Here is a 14,579-nt window from a genome sequence, read left to right as displayed (position 1 = left end):
TTTTTCAGTTTAATGATTCATCATTGGCTGTTACTGTTTTAAGCTGTAAAGAACTAAAGCATAGATCTTAACTTGCTGACCTAGATAGTAAAATAGTGTCATATAAAGAAACAGAATCTTAAGTAGACTTCACAGTTGTTTTTAACAAGAAATCTTTTCTAATAATTGAGCTAAATAATCACATTTGTGAAATAAGCCAGTAAATGTGAGTGAATCATTTTAAGTGTTCGACTAATCTCAACCTCCACAATTCAACACTACCACCTGCTGTTCGGAAGTGATGTTGCATTTTTTTGCTTTTAAACATTTTTTTTTTTAAATAATAAAATCAAAACTCAACCAAAAATGACCAGAAATCATATTTATTAGGAAGGAATATAATATCCAGCTAGGTCCACATATTCAGAACACCGTCAATATCAAAATATTACACTTTTTGAAAACACATTCCATGTCATGTCTGTAGTGGCACACAAAGTACACATGGCACAATTTTTTTTTATAAATTAGAGTTCCTCTGATTTAATTAAACAAGAAGAGGCACCTTGACGCTACAGAGATTACCGCAAATACAGACAAAATTACAAAACTGATAAAGGTTCAGTTTCTGTGGGAATGATCAGTCCATATTTCCTTCGCCAGAAGAGTTCTTCTCATCTACACACACTGATCTTTTCCTGTAACAAAAGAACAGACAAATGTGTCTTTGTTCTCTGAGAAAAAAAAAAAAATTATATATATGAAATTCTATATTATATAAACACACATGCAAATGTATTTAAAATTATAAATTTCTTTATATATAAATACACAAATACTTGTGTCTCAAATATATATATATATATAAATGTGTGTGAATATATATATATATATATATATATAAATGTGTGTGAATATATATATATATATATATATATATATATATAAATATAAATAAATATATATATTCACACACATTTTTATATATATATATATATATATATATATATATATGTAAGATTTTTAATGTTTTTAAAAGAAGTTTCATCTGCTCACCAAGGCTGCATTTATTTACTTAAGAATACAGTAAAAACAGTAATATTGTGAGATATTATTACAATTTAAAATATTCTATTTGAATATTTTAAGTAATTTATTCCTGTGATGGTAAAGCTGAATTTTCAGCATCATTACTCCAGTCTTCAGTGTCACATGATCCTTCAGAAATCATTCTAATATGCTGATTTGCTGCTCAAGAAACATTATCAATGTTGAAAACAGTTGTTTAATTTTTTTTTTTTTCAGGATTCCTTGATGAATAGAAAGTTCAAAAGAACAGCATTTATCTGAAAAACAAAGCTTTTGTAACATTATACACTACCGTTCAAAAATTTGGGGTCAGTAAGAATTTTTTTTTTTTTGAAAAGAAATTAATACTTTTATTCAGCAAGGATGCATTAAATCGATCAAAAGTGACAGTAAATACATTTATAATGTTACAAAAGATTAGATTTCAAATAAACGCTGTTCTTTTGAACTTTCTATTCATCAAAGAAACCTGAAAAAAAAATATTTTACACAAATATTTTGTTCAATTGTACACAAATGTTTCTTGAGCTGCAAATCAGCATATTAGAATGATTTCTGAAGGATCATGTGACACTGAAGACTGGAGTAATGATGCTGAAAATTCAGCTTTGCCAACACAAGAATAAATTAAATTTTAAAATATTTTCAAATAGAAAACAGTTATTTTAAATTGTAATAATATTTCACAATATTACTGTTTGTACTGTATTTTTAAGTAAATAAATGCAGACTTGGTGAGCAGACGAAACTTATTTTAAAAACATTAAAAATCTTACCGATCCCAAACTTTTGAGCGGTAGCGTATGTATGTATACATATATATATATATATATATATATATATATATATATATATAGCTTTAGCTGCAATCTGATTGGCTGTCTAGATTACAATTACAAAAGAACAAAAATATCTATGCAAAATTAATTATTTTTTAGGCCAGACCTGCTTAGCTGTGTGCAACACACCAGCTAGACACATGCAAGGAATGTTTGTGATTAAATTGTTGTCTCACTCGAGAGGCTGGCAGTGCAGGCCTGCAGAACAGGGGCAGTGCTCCCGCGGCCCCTCCTCGTCCCACAGTAACAGCTCCATCAGCTGGTTGGGGTGACTGTGGCAGCCTTGGCCTTCCTGTGGCTTGGGGCGGCACACGGGGAAGAGCAGGGCTGGAGAGAAAAAAAAAAAAGAAGAGAAATATTTAAAAGACGTGGGAGGGAGAGGCAGAGACTACAGAGAGAGGTACAGCAGAAAGGAAGGAGAAAAAGTCAAGATTTCAAAACCACAGCAAATGTTGTTGGTGTGTATCTTGTGCGAGTAATGCATATTTGGCAACAGTAAGACAAATGAGGAACATTGTGAACCGAGTGAACGAGGAGTTCAATTGTAAATTCAAGGAAACAATTATTTAGTACTTAGAGGAGAAATCTTCTGACTGGGAGGTCCAGTGAAACAGGATATTTTTCAGATGTTTTACAATATAACCAACTGCTTATTTTGGAAATCTAATATAGTTGCTTATACAGGCACTTTTATGTCCCAGGGGTTTTTTGGTTATATGAAGGCTGAAACTTTTTCTCATGCCTTCATCATTTATTTTTGCTACTTATGAAATGCGTTTTATTTACAGATTTAGTTTTAACATTGTCTCAGATTTTAAATCCTAAAACCGTAACAAAAATATGATTATCTATGATAATCTATAAAAAAAAGTACACAACCTTTGTGAAAGGCACAGCAGTGTTGAGGACTGCAGTCGCTCTGGTACTGGCAGATTGTTCCAGATTGTCCTTTTGTTCTGTTCACAGCACAAACACCCCACACACACAGCTGATCTCCACAACACTCCTCGTCCTTTGTGCACTCCTAGAAATAAATAAATATATTTTTAGACAAATTGTGTGTGTGTGTGTGTGTGTGTGTATATATATATATATAATCATGATTAATGTAATCTAACATAAAAGTTTGTAAATATATACAGTCAAACCAAAATTTATTCAGACACCTTGAACATTTCATTCATTAATTCAGTTTATTCACTATAGTTTAAAAAATGGTAATGAAATATGACAATATCTCAGGGTTAAAAAATTTTTTTTTAATCTTAATTATGTCCGATAACACTTAAGCAAAACATGGTCAGGTCAAAGTGTCTGAATAATTTTTGGTCCCAAATTTTTATCAATTTTACTGGTAGTCCACTGTATGGAGAATTTTTGGGTGTAATATGTCACAGTTTTCTTGAATCTGATTGTCTGATATTTTCCACAGGAACCATTTCACTGTTTTGTGAAACCTTCACCAAGTGACTGTCATGGCGGCTGATCAAATCCACCGTATTTTTTTTTTACAAATACTACACTGGTTGTACCACGAACTGTAGTTTTAGAAGTTTTTTTAAGTGAGAATAAAATAGTTTAGACCTGAAATATGTGTGTCTATTTTACAATTTGTTTAGACGTTTTCGGAGATGCAAGCTCCAGGCCGTCAGCGGCCGTTCAGAGCTAGTGTAGCCGCCGAGAACAGCTTCATCCTGGCCAGTGCTTCGGGGATTTGTCACTGGCTCTTATAGTGGTTAAACGTGAGATATAATTCATTTTGGGTACATAAAACAGGCAATCTTTGGTCTTATTAATCAATTACTTGTTCCCTCAGTGGACATTCAAACAGATTTTTATAATGAATATAATATTATGGACATTGACCTGAAGAATGAATGTCTCTCTCTCTCTCTCTCTCTCTCTCTCACTCTCTCTAATACTGTACAAAATACAATGAGTTTCAATGGAGGGACTCAACATTTCTTCATTACTAGTTCTAAAGTGACGTTTTAGAATTAGTAACGGAGGCTTGATCAAACTGTCAACTTGAGATTTTAATCCGTGGCAGAAGGAAATAGTTCTGCACAAAAGAGGGTTTAAAGACACTCTGTTGTTATTTCTTATTTATTTACACACTTGTTCCTTCAAACTGTATTTTATATATATATATATATATAAAATACATTATTTTTATTGTATAAAACAAATGTAATTTATACACAACTTTTCAGTATATGTATACACAAACTCTATACATACATATATATATAAAATGTATAAAAAGTGAGCACAGACCATATTAGTCGTCTGGCACGGGATGCATTTGGAGGTGATGATCTCGTACAGGCAGAAGCTGCCATCCCCACAGTCCTCATCAATCATGCACTCCTGAGTGAACAAGAATGAAACTGACATTATATATTACAGAAACACTGTTATTACAGTTACAGTTGAGCAAAAATCCCAAGGACCCCTATTCATACGATAAACTCTGCTGGACTATACTTTCAATATACTATAACTTCATCTAATTATGGTGACAAATTCCCAAAAGATGACTTCAGGTTTCTGACAGTGGCAGGCAGTAACTAGTGTGCTGCTTTTGGTCACCATTCACTCTCAGTGTATGGAAAAGAGCAGCGTGAACATTCTGCTAAACATCTCATATTGTGATCCACAGAAGAAAAAGTCATAGAGATTTGGAACGACATGCCAGTATTTTTTATTTTTCTCACTTTTCTGGGAATTATTGTTCCTAAATTACTGTAATAGTAAGTTTTGTTTTGTACTTTAGGTCAAGAAATTCCAACGAGGTGTTTCACCTCCCAGAAAGAAATTCAGCTGGGAACTTAAAGAAACGACCACCTACCATAACTGAAAAACACATTTGTGTTGTCTGGAACATCAACCTCATCTGCGCTGCCCACAATGAGTGGATATAATAATGTATTAACAAAAACAGTCCTTTGTGTGCTTGCACTTTGTTGGAGACACTGGAAATTGATATGATGGAAATTTTGTGACTTAACTTTATATAAGGAAAAGGAGGGAAGTAAGACATAATATTTTGAACATTTCCACTCTGCTGAAAGTATTTACAAATAAACTGGATAAAGACTAGAGAATAGTCTCAAACTGCTCTGGAGTCCAATACAGACAAACAGGAGTCATTTTTAAAAGTTAATGCCTGATGATCTCATCAGCGGTATCATAATTAATTACACATTTACAGATCTGGAGGTGCAGAAATCCATCTCAGCACTTCACTTCTGTGAGAGCTGTAACAGCGACCTACCACTTCAACATCAAAGCCAAATCCGTGGCTTACCCTTCCCCCTAGAGTTACAATGTCTGGAGTCTAGACTAATGCGAGCGAGTCTTTTCCCCATGAGTCACATGTAAAAACCCTCATTAATTCCTCACGAACAAAAACAACTTTCCTGAAGAGTTCGGGTCCAAGTTCTTCAGAATACTGAAAATGTTTAGATTACATCATTACAAAACTCATTCAATTTAAACTGAATGAGTGAGATTTATATATGAAATTAATCTATGACATTTATATATTCTAAGTGATATATAATGATTAAACATATTTAAATACATTATACATATTATATATATATATATATATATATATACACACATATATAAATTAATGTGTATAATGTATTTAAATATGTTTATATATACATACACACACACACACACATATATATATATATATTATAATAAACAAATAAATATAAATTATGTATATTACATATCGTATATATATAATTTTATTTTTTAACAATTGTATCTTATGTAATAATAATTAATAAATGATTGAATAATAAATATATGTAAAATGAAAACCAAAAGTTCATAATTATATATATATATATATATATATATATTTACATATATTATAAACATCAAATATGTATAATATGTATATGTATACTAAATATGTACATACATATTATATACACACATACATATATGCTGTGTATAAAATTCATAATAATGTATATTAGAATTATAAAATATAATTATTTTTATGTAATAATAATTAAACATGTAAAAGGAAATGAAAACCAAATTAAATTAATCAAATAAATGAATTACATTTATTATATAAATACATTTATTTTAATTACTTAATAAATAAATATATATATATATATATGCTGTGTATATAATTCATAATTTATATTTTAAATTATATTAGAATTATAAAATATAATTATTTTTATGTAATAATAATTAAACATGTAAAAGGAAATGAAAACCAAATTAAATCATTACATTTATTTTAATTTTATATATATATATATATATATATATATATATATATATATATACACACATACACACACACACACACATATATATATTTATATACTGTGTATATATAATTTATAGTTTAAATTGTATTAGAATTATAAAATATAATTATTTTTATCTAATAATAATTAAATATATGTAAAAGTAAATGAAAACCAAATAAAATTAATAAATAAATATATTTACATATATACATATATTATTATTATTATTACTTTTAAATTTTTTTGGTAAGTAGTCCTGTAATATATGGAATAAAGTATTGATTGTTCACATCTGGGTTTTATTTTCCAAAAAAAAAAAAAGGACCAGCAGTCCATTACTACACATGCAATGCTTATCAACTGTGAGCTCAGATTTGCCACTGTGCACAACGGGAGAGAAACCACTAAGAGCTGCCTCATGGCAACATGGCTGCTGGCACTAACTCTCGACCACACATTCCCAGTGCACCACTTTCCATGCATTTTTTCCAGCTGTTCTAATTTCACCATATATCGTCCAGGTGCCAGGACGCCGCCTGAACAAGAGCCTCTAATGACACTGCCGTCTGTAAAACTGTTGCAGAAATGCATATGGACCAGAAGTGTAATGTTTATATATATTCAGGTTTTACTCCGGAATAGATATAATGGTAGCTGATATAGTTTATTTCAATCAAAAGCCATTAAACACAGTCTGTTATTCAAGACAATTAAGAGCGTACTGTAGAAATGAAGGATACTAAACATCACATTTGGTCATAATGTGTTTATGTTTAGGTTTAAAAGACTAATTTCTGTAGAGGACATCTTTTATAAGTCTTATAAGAAGTAAAAGCTTGTATTTTAGTCCATGGTAGCCACAGCAACAGTGTAACACGCACTGAAAGAGAACTGATATGGACCATCTGTCCCTCAACTACTTTATTTACAAGAATTGTCCATGTTTAGAAAAGTCTCCATAATGATGTGCCACATGTTTCCCATGCAAATGGCAGGTCTTAGTTTGATGACTAATGAAATGGAAAATCCATGTTGGTTTTAATAAATAAACTCTGCTTTCTAACCTCGGGTTGCCAAAGTGACAACAAGCTCACTTCAGAGTTCATAGCACTGCCCTGAATGACCAATGCAGCTGGACACTTGGTGTTTACTTAACAGGTTGTGCACCGAAAGTTTGATATCTGTTTTATATGGTCCTTTTTTGAGAAATTAAAATGGTTTATGACAACTCAAAGTGATATGGGATATTAAGGGATGAGATATAGACTCACATGATCAACTTCATTCCACCGTTCAGTGTTCTGAATGAGAGTTCTGGAAAAATGAGTCTTTCCAGTCTTATTATCCGTTTCCTAGAGGAAAACCAGGTGTTAGTTGCAAATAGAGACAAGGAAAATCAATCTATAAAGGCATGAGCACAATGAAGTTCTGTTCATGTCAATACAGTGCAAATAAATATCTATAGTACAAGCCAATAAACATGATATACCTTGTCGATTCTCTCTATCAGTTGGACGGTCCGATTCCCCACCTTGATCTCTGTTGTAGTTTCATTGTGAAAACTGTCAGGAAAGTTGCGTCCATGTAACAGCGATTTTGAAGACTCGTTCTCCATCTGATTGTGTATTTATCAAACAAGGTTAATATTAAGAACATGTACCTGGACGTGAATATAATGTTTTGACTGTACTTTTTTTTATTAGACTGAGAATTCGAAGGTGTTGTGGTTGATTAATCCTCTAGTGATGGAAAGACAGTCCGATTCATTTCCGTGAATCAATTCTTTCAAACGGTTCAATTCAAAGAACCGGTTCAAAAACGATTCAGACATGTTTCATATTACGTTTTTTTTTTTTTGTCGATTAAGTTTTATTAATAATATTTTTATTGCAATTTCATGTGTCCCATATCGGTTTGTAGGAGCACTTAGTAATTTAAAAATAAAATATCCCTAAAAATATACATTGAACAATTCTAAAATTAATTTACATCTGTATACTTGTTGCACGATTTATTAAAAGTTATTTATTAAACCCAAATCCGTTGTGAGATTCGTTCGAGGTTTTGTTAACGTTTAAAAAAAAAGGATTCTTTGAAAAGATCCGACTCAAAAGAACCATTCGTTCATGAATCAGACAGCCTTAAACCTTACGCATAAGCAAATGACGATGGCGCAAAACAAAATTCAGTCTTCTGAGATAGTTGTTTCTCCAGTCATACCTGGTGTACAGCCTCCTCTAGTTTCTGCTGCGTGTCCTCCATCAGTTTTTCCACCTCCCTAAACATCTCGTTTAAAGTGGTTTGTCCCTGTGCCACATGCTTCTCCAGGGTCTCGGTGATGTCCAGATGTCCCCCTCTGTGAACTGAGCTGCCCAGCACAAAGCCCACGCAAAGGGATAATATCACAAATTTCAGCATCGTTTTTAACTTAGGCCAGTCACCACTGGCGAAAATCACATACCCTGTCTGTGCCTGGGACGTGCTTTATTTGGAAACTTGTGAGGGGAAAAAAAGACCGGAAAAGGTTTTTGGCTCCCACTATTGCGTCTGATGGCTCAATTATTAAAGCGACAGAGCACTTGCCTTCATGTATGTTTGTTAGCTCCATATAAAACATAATTTAAAACAGAACAATGTGTCATAGCTTATCGGTTTATTGATACTCATATAAGTCGTTAAGTGCGATACAATATTGTAGCTTTTAAACAACAACATGTAAGACACAATAATCACACACACAGGTACGTTCTAAGAACGTTCTTTTTAGGTTTTATTTTTTGCAACCATAAAATAACGTTCCCAGAACGTTGCAGGGAGGTTATTTTTAAATAACCTAAAAATAACTCATACAGAACATTCCTTATGGTTATTTTTAGGTTATTATTTACTAACCATGTAAAAACCTTCCAATTAAAACGTTGTTGTTTTTGTGTAATGACCAATACGGACTTCTGAAATTAGTTTAATACAGCCTTTATGTTGAAATGAGATTAATCAAAACACGTTATAATGATCAGATCAAGATGTTTTGTATAATACTGATTATAGGCCTCCATACATCCATTTTCCATGCCGATTATATACTATACTTGGTCCAGGTCACGAGTGTGCTGAATGATTACTGACGTACAGCGGGGTAATGATATCGGAGTAATGAGGTTAGGGGAATGTTCTGGGAATGTTAGAATAATGTTAGAGCAACGTTAGAAAAACATTAGAGGAATGTTAAAATAACATTAAGGGAACGTTAGGAGAACGTTAGAATAACGATAGAGGAACATTAAAATAAAAATAGGGGACCATTAGAATAAACTTAGAGGAATGTTAAAATAACGTTAGGGGAACATTAGAATAAAGTTAGGAGAACGTTAAAATAACGTTAGGGGAACGTTAGAATAACATTAGAGGAACGTTAAAATAAAGTTAGGTGAACATTAGAATAACATTAAAATGATGTTAAATAACTTTAGAGGAATGTTAAAATAACGTTAGAGGAATGTTAAAATAACGTTAGAATAACGTTAGAGGAACATTAAAATAACACTAGGGGAATATTAGAATAATATCAGAACGTTAGAATAACGTTAGAGGAACGTTAAAATAATGTTAGAATAATGTTAGAATAACGTTGTGGGAACATTAAAATAACATTAGAATAATGTTAAGGAAATGTTAGAATAACGTTAAGGGAACGTTAAAATAACGTTAGAATAACGTTAAGGCAACGTTAAAATAACATTAAGGGAATCTTAAAATAACGTTAGATTAATGTTAGAATAACGTTAGGTGAACATTAAAATAACATTAGAATAATGTTAGAATAACGTTAGGGGAACGTTAAAATAACGTTAAGGAAATGTTAGAATAATGTTAGGGAAATGTTAGAATAATGTTATAGGAACGTTAGGGTAACGTTAAAATTAACGTTAGAATAATGTTAGAATAACGTTAGGGAAATGTTAAAATAACATTAGAATAAAGTTAAGGAAATAGAAGAATGTTAGAGGAACGTTAAAATAACGTTAGAATAATGTTAGAATAACGTTAGGGGAAGGTTAATATAATGTTAAGGATATGTTAGAATAATATTAGGGGAACGTTAAAATAACATTAAAATAATGTTAGAATAACGTTAGGGGAACATTAAAATAACGTTAGAATAACGTTAAGGAAATGTTAGAATAACGTTAAGGAAACGTAAGAATAATGTTATAAGAACGTTAGGGGAACATTAGAATAAAGTTAGGAGAACGTTAAAATAATGTTAGGGGAACATTAGAACAACTTTAGAATAACGTTAGGAGAACGTTAGAATAATCTTAGGAGAATGTTAGAATAACATTAGAGGAACGTTAGAATAACGTTAAAGGAACATTAAAATAACATTAGGGGAACATTAGAATAACATTACGAGAATGTTAGAATAACGTTAGAGGAATGATAAAATAACGTTAGGGGAACATTAGAATAACGTTAAAATAACATTAAATAACATTAGAATAACGTTAGAGGAATGTTAAAATAACGTTAGAATAACGTTAGAGGAACGTTAAAATAACGTTAGGGGAACATTAGAATAATGTTAGAGGAACGTTAGAATAACGTTAGAGGAACACAAATGATATTAGGGGAACGTTAGAATAATGTTAGAGGAATGTTAAAATAATGTTAGGGGAGCGTTAGAATAACGTTAGAGGAACGTTAAAATAATGTTACGGGAACATTAGAATAACCATAGGAGAACGTTAGAATAATGTTACAGGAGCGTTAAAAGAACATTAGAATAATGTTAGGGGAATGTTATAATAACAGGAGAACGTTAGAATAATGTTAGAGGAATGTTAAAATAATGTTACAGGGAACATTAGAATAACATTAGGAGAACGTTAGAATAATGTTAGAGGAACGTTAAAATAATGTTACAGGGAACATTAGAATAACATTAGGAGAACATTATGGGAACATTAGAATAACATTAGGAGAACATTAGAATAACGTTACAGGAACATTAAAATAACGTTAGGGGAACGTTAGGATAACGTTAGAATAACATTAGGGGAACGTTAGAATACTGTTCTACAAACCAAAAACTAACCTATTTCCGTTAAGAAATTTTTCCTGGCTGACCAAAAACAAACCTTAAATAAGAATGTTCTGGGAACCAAAAACCAAAAATGTTTCTACATGTTTCAACATGAATGAGTATTTCTTTTAAAAAAATCCATATAGAGTCTAACGAACACATCTGATTGCACTTACAGTAAAAGGCACCTCTGCCTTCTCAAAGTGCATCAAGTGTGCACATCCTTTAATAGTCCAGTAGATGGCGACAGAGTACAACATCTCGTTCACTGTGATTCGCTGTCCTAATGAAACACCTGCCAGCATGTGTGTGATTAAACTGGCGTTCGAGCCAGAACTGTTCCACTGTTGAAGGTAAGACAAAATCCATGCTCATGTTTATCAAGACCCAAATACTATGTAGTACAGTAGCATATTTTTTATATAAAGAAAATAAAATTAAAAAGAAATAAAAATAGATTTGGCGTAAAAATATCCTGGCTTTTGATGATATATTTTCTGGGAGTTTGGTAAAATTAGCGTGCATGTTAAAGATATATATTTTATTTAGATCAGGTGCCTGGAACATTTAGGACAGCTGTAAAACGAGCTTGTGTGTGAGTGAGAGAGAGATAAACTGCGTTTTACAAAAAAATAGGCAAACTTAGTATCATTAATGCATAATATTAGTTTTATATTGTGCAATGTGTATGTACTTGTAAAATTCCATTCGTATTAATGAAACACCGTTTTGCAAGCGATGTATTGCACCTCATATCATCTTTTACAATACCTAATTTTATTCAAATCCTGAACGTTGTTTACTTTTAAAAGCATTGCAATAACAGCTTTCGTTCAAACCCTCAAGACTGTTTCTCTAGAGAATGAAGTAAAGTAGCCTACAGAGACGCCTGATAAAAAAAAAATTGGTATTCGCCTTCCAAGTTTATCTGAACTTCCCATTGGGCGTCATGGGAAGCGCCGCCTATAATTATAAAGAGCATAAAGAGCCTGTGAGTCGCGAGCGCGACCGATATCAACAGCCGACTGAATGGAGTCGTAAGATAGAAACATTTCTCTCTGAGAGATAAACTTCAGAGGTCAGATACTGTATACGGATAATATCGACCGCTGTCGACAGATTCCGCGGCTGTCGCTGAAGCCGAAAGTCACATTACAGCGGAAAAAGTAAGTTTGTTGAGCACTTCATTTAAAGCACGAGCTGCTTGGAAACTTGAAGTGACGCGCTATATTGGGCACGCGCTGCACTGACAGGGTACACCGATGCCACACATATGGAAATAACATTGTAATATTAAATCATAAATAAATAGGTTTAATTAGCCTGTATATAATTGCGTTGTGATACTTATGTTGTAATAATGAATTAACAAGGTTGTATTGGATATCCAGTTGGGTGTTTGATTACATCTTAGCCAGGTTAGTTTCAAGAGTGGTGTAAATAATTTACTACAGCCTTTGGAGTGTTCGTCAGTTGGTTTGGGTTGAAGTTTTATCTCCTAGATAATGCCAATACAGCACTAAAGCATGATTTATGTCATTATCTTTTGCCTGACACAGCCACTGGCTAAAATGACAATATTCCCTGTTGGGAATCTATCTCTGAAGGATGGTCTGCCAGTTAGAAACTATGTTAGCTAAAATATTCCAAAACACAGTTGCTAAGAGAGAAGTTACTAAGAGCCTATTAGTAGTTATGACTGTTCTCAGGTAAACAATTGACTGGTGTGAAGATGTTTTGATCAGCAATTTTCCAATGGTGATTATGTTTCTTAAAGCTGATGGAAGTTTCCTAACTTTTGTGATATGTAACTTGAATAGTTTTGGTTAGTGTTTTTTCTCCCTGTTGTGAAGGATTACTCATTGTTAGTGTGTATTGCTTGGACTGTAGAGATCAACAGGGTCAGATGGCATCAAATGTGTCTCAGTTGGTGAATCACTTGATTATTGCCGCCTCCAGGTGTTTCTTCTGTATTTGCGTGTTCGGTTTATTGTGTAACGAATGTGAAGTTGTCTAGATAAATATTTGTTCTTTTTTTCCTAAGACGAGTATGTCCGTATCCTAAATTCCCAGCTGTGCTGCTGAAGTTTAACACCCTTTAGCTCATATGGGCTTTCATAATGCAATGTATGAGATACACCATTGCTTTTCTCTATCCGTTTAGTCCCTCTTGCAGATTATGTAGTTGTTTATGAAATCTTTTCAATATGTTGTCCCTCTGTTGCCTATAGGGCTAAACGATACTGTTACACAATCCCCACTTCCTGGAATATGCCATTGACTTATAAGGACCGTCCTGAGCGCAGAAATACACTAGAACTATGGTGTTTGTCTATCATATGGGTTTCTGTCTAATCAACCACAGCTCACAGGCATGCTGCGGAGAAGTTGCAATTGTGAGAAAGTCGCAATTATAAAATATAAAGTCCCAATTGTGAGGTAAAGTAGCAATTATTAGAGTAACTGTTATAAGCAGTAAAGTTGCAATTGTGAGTTACGGTTCTGAGCATTGAAGTCGCAATTGTAAAAAAGTTAGTTATGATCAATAAAGTCGCAATTTTGAGGTATAAAGTTGGTATTGTGATATATAAAGTTGCAATTAGGGCTGCACGTTATTCGCATACAGACGACAACGTTGTCAAAATGATCCCTGTTTACATAGATTCGCAATAACGACTACAAAACGCTGTATTCTGCTGCCAGGCCAGTAGATGGCGATGTCACTTTGTAAAGAAAAACTACGCGCCTTATAGACTAAACATTTAATATGCATGCGCATGAAGTCACCGTTTTCACAAATTAACGTTTTTGTAGTTCACAAAGAGACAATAACGGTATTGTTTTAAAAATGTGCGCTTTGAAACCCATTTTTAGTAGTTCGCGTTTTCAGAACGTTTTCAGTGTTGTGTAATGAACGGCCAAAACACATAAAAAGTTTTCCGTTTTTGAAAACCGTGTCAATTTCATTTTCAAATGTTAAACCATCTCACTTTTATTTTATGCAAACGAATGTATATATTTCGATATATTGTGCAGCCCTAGTCGCAATTGTGAGAAAGTTACAGTTATGATTATGAACAATAAAGTCACAATTGTGAGATAGTCGCAGAGAAGATCATGAGGTGGACTAGGGAAATGACTAACACAAATGCTGTTGGAGTTCCTCTGAGGTTTTTAGGTCATTCACAGTTATTTGGGATTTAAGATAAGACTCTCAGTGGAAGTTCAGTTAAAATGGCTTGACTCCAATTATCCACAGATGTGAATGCTGAAAGTTTATCTGCTGCACTGCGG

General features: G+C 32.6%; 2 protein-coding genes across 9 annotated transcripts in view; one reads left to right on the top strand and one right to left on the bottom strand.

The window, feature by feature from the left end:
* Positions 1 to 346: 346 nt before the first annotated feature.
* On the bottom strand, positions 347 to 8,739 carry dkk3b (dickkopf WNT signaling pathway inhibitor 3b). Its single transcript, XM_051884381.1, has 7 exons — positions 8,423 to 8,739; positions 7,692 to 7,817; positions 7,474 to 7,554; positions 4,185 to 4,277; positions 2,787 to 2,931; positions 2,084 to 2,234; positions 347 to 677 (listed from the first exon to the last, which is right to left on the bottom strand). The coding sequence occupies exons 1-7, from the start codon at positions 8,618 to 8,620 to the stop codon at positions 620 to 622; spliced, it is 852 nt and encodes a 283-aa protein (XP_051740341.1). The 5' UTR covers positions 8,621 to 8,739; the 3' UTR covers positions 347 to 619.
* A 3,526-nt stretch (positions 8,740 to 12,265) lies between these two features.
* mical2b (microtubule associated monooxygenase, calponin and LIM domain containing 2b) overlaps positions 12,266 to 14,579 on the top strand; it is a 59,567-nt gene continuing 57,253 nt past the window's right edge. For 5 of the 8 annotated variants that reach the window (XM_051884350.1, XM_051884353.1, XM_051884351.1 and 2 more), the window contains exon 1: positions 12,266 to 12,451. The gene's annotated coding sequence lies outside the window, so the exon portion shown is untranslated. The remainder of the gene's footprint in view (positions 12,452 to 14,579) is intronic. The other 3 variants (XM_051884355.1, XM_051884354.1, XM_051884356.1) reach the window with 1 other exon arrangement.

Source organism: Ctenopharyngodon idella, chromosome 24 (assembly GCF_019924925.1).
Source record: "Ctenopharyngodon idella isolate HZGC_01 chromosome 24, HZGC01, whole genome shotgun sequence".
Lineage (NCBI taxonomy): Eukaryota > Metazoa > Chordata > Actinopteri > Cypriniformes > Xenocyprididae > Ctenopharyngodon > Ctenopharyngodon idella.
This window is presented reverse-complemented; position numbering and strand designations above follow the sequence as displayed.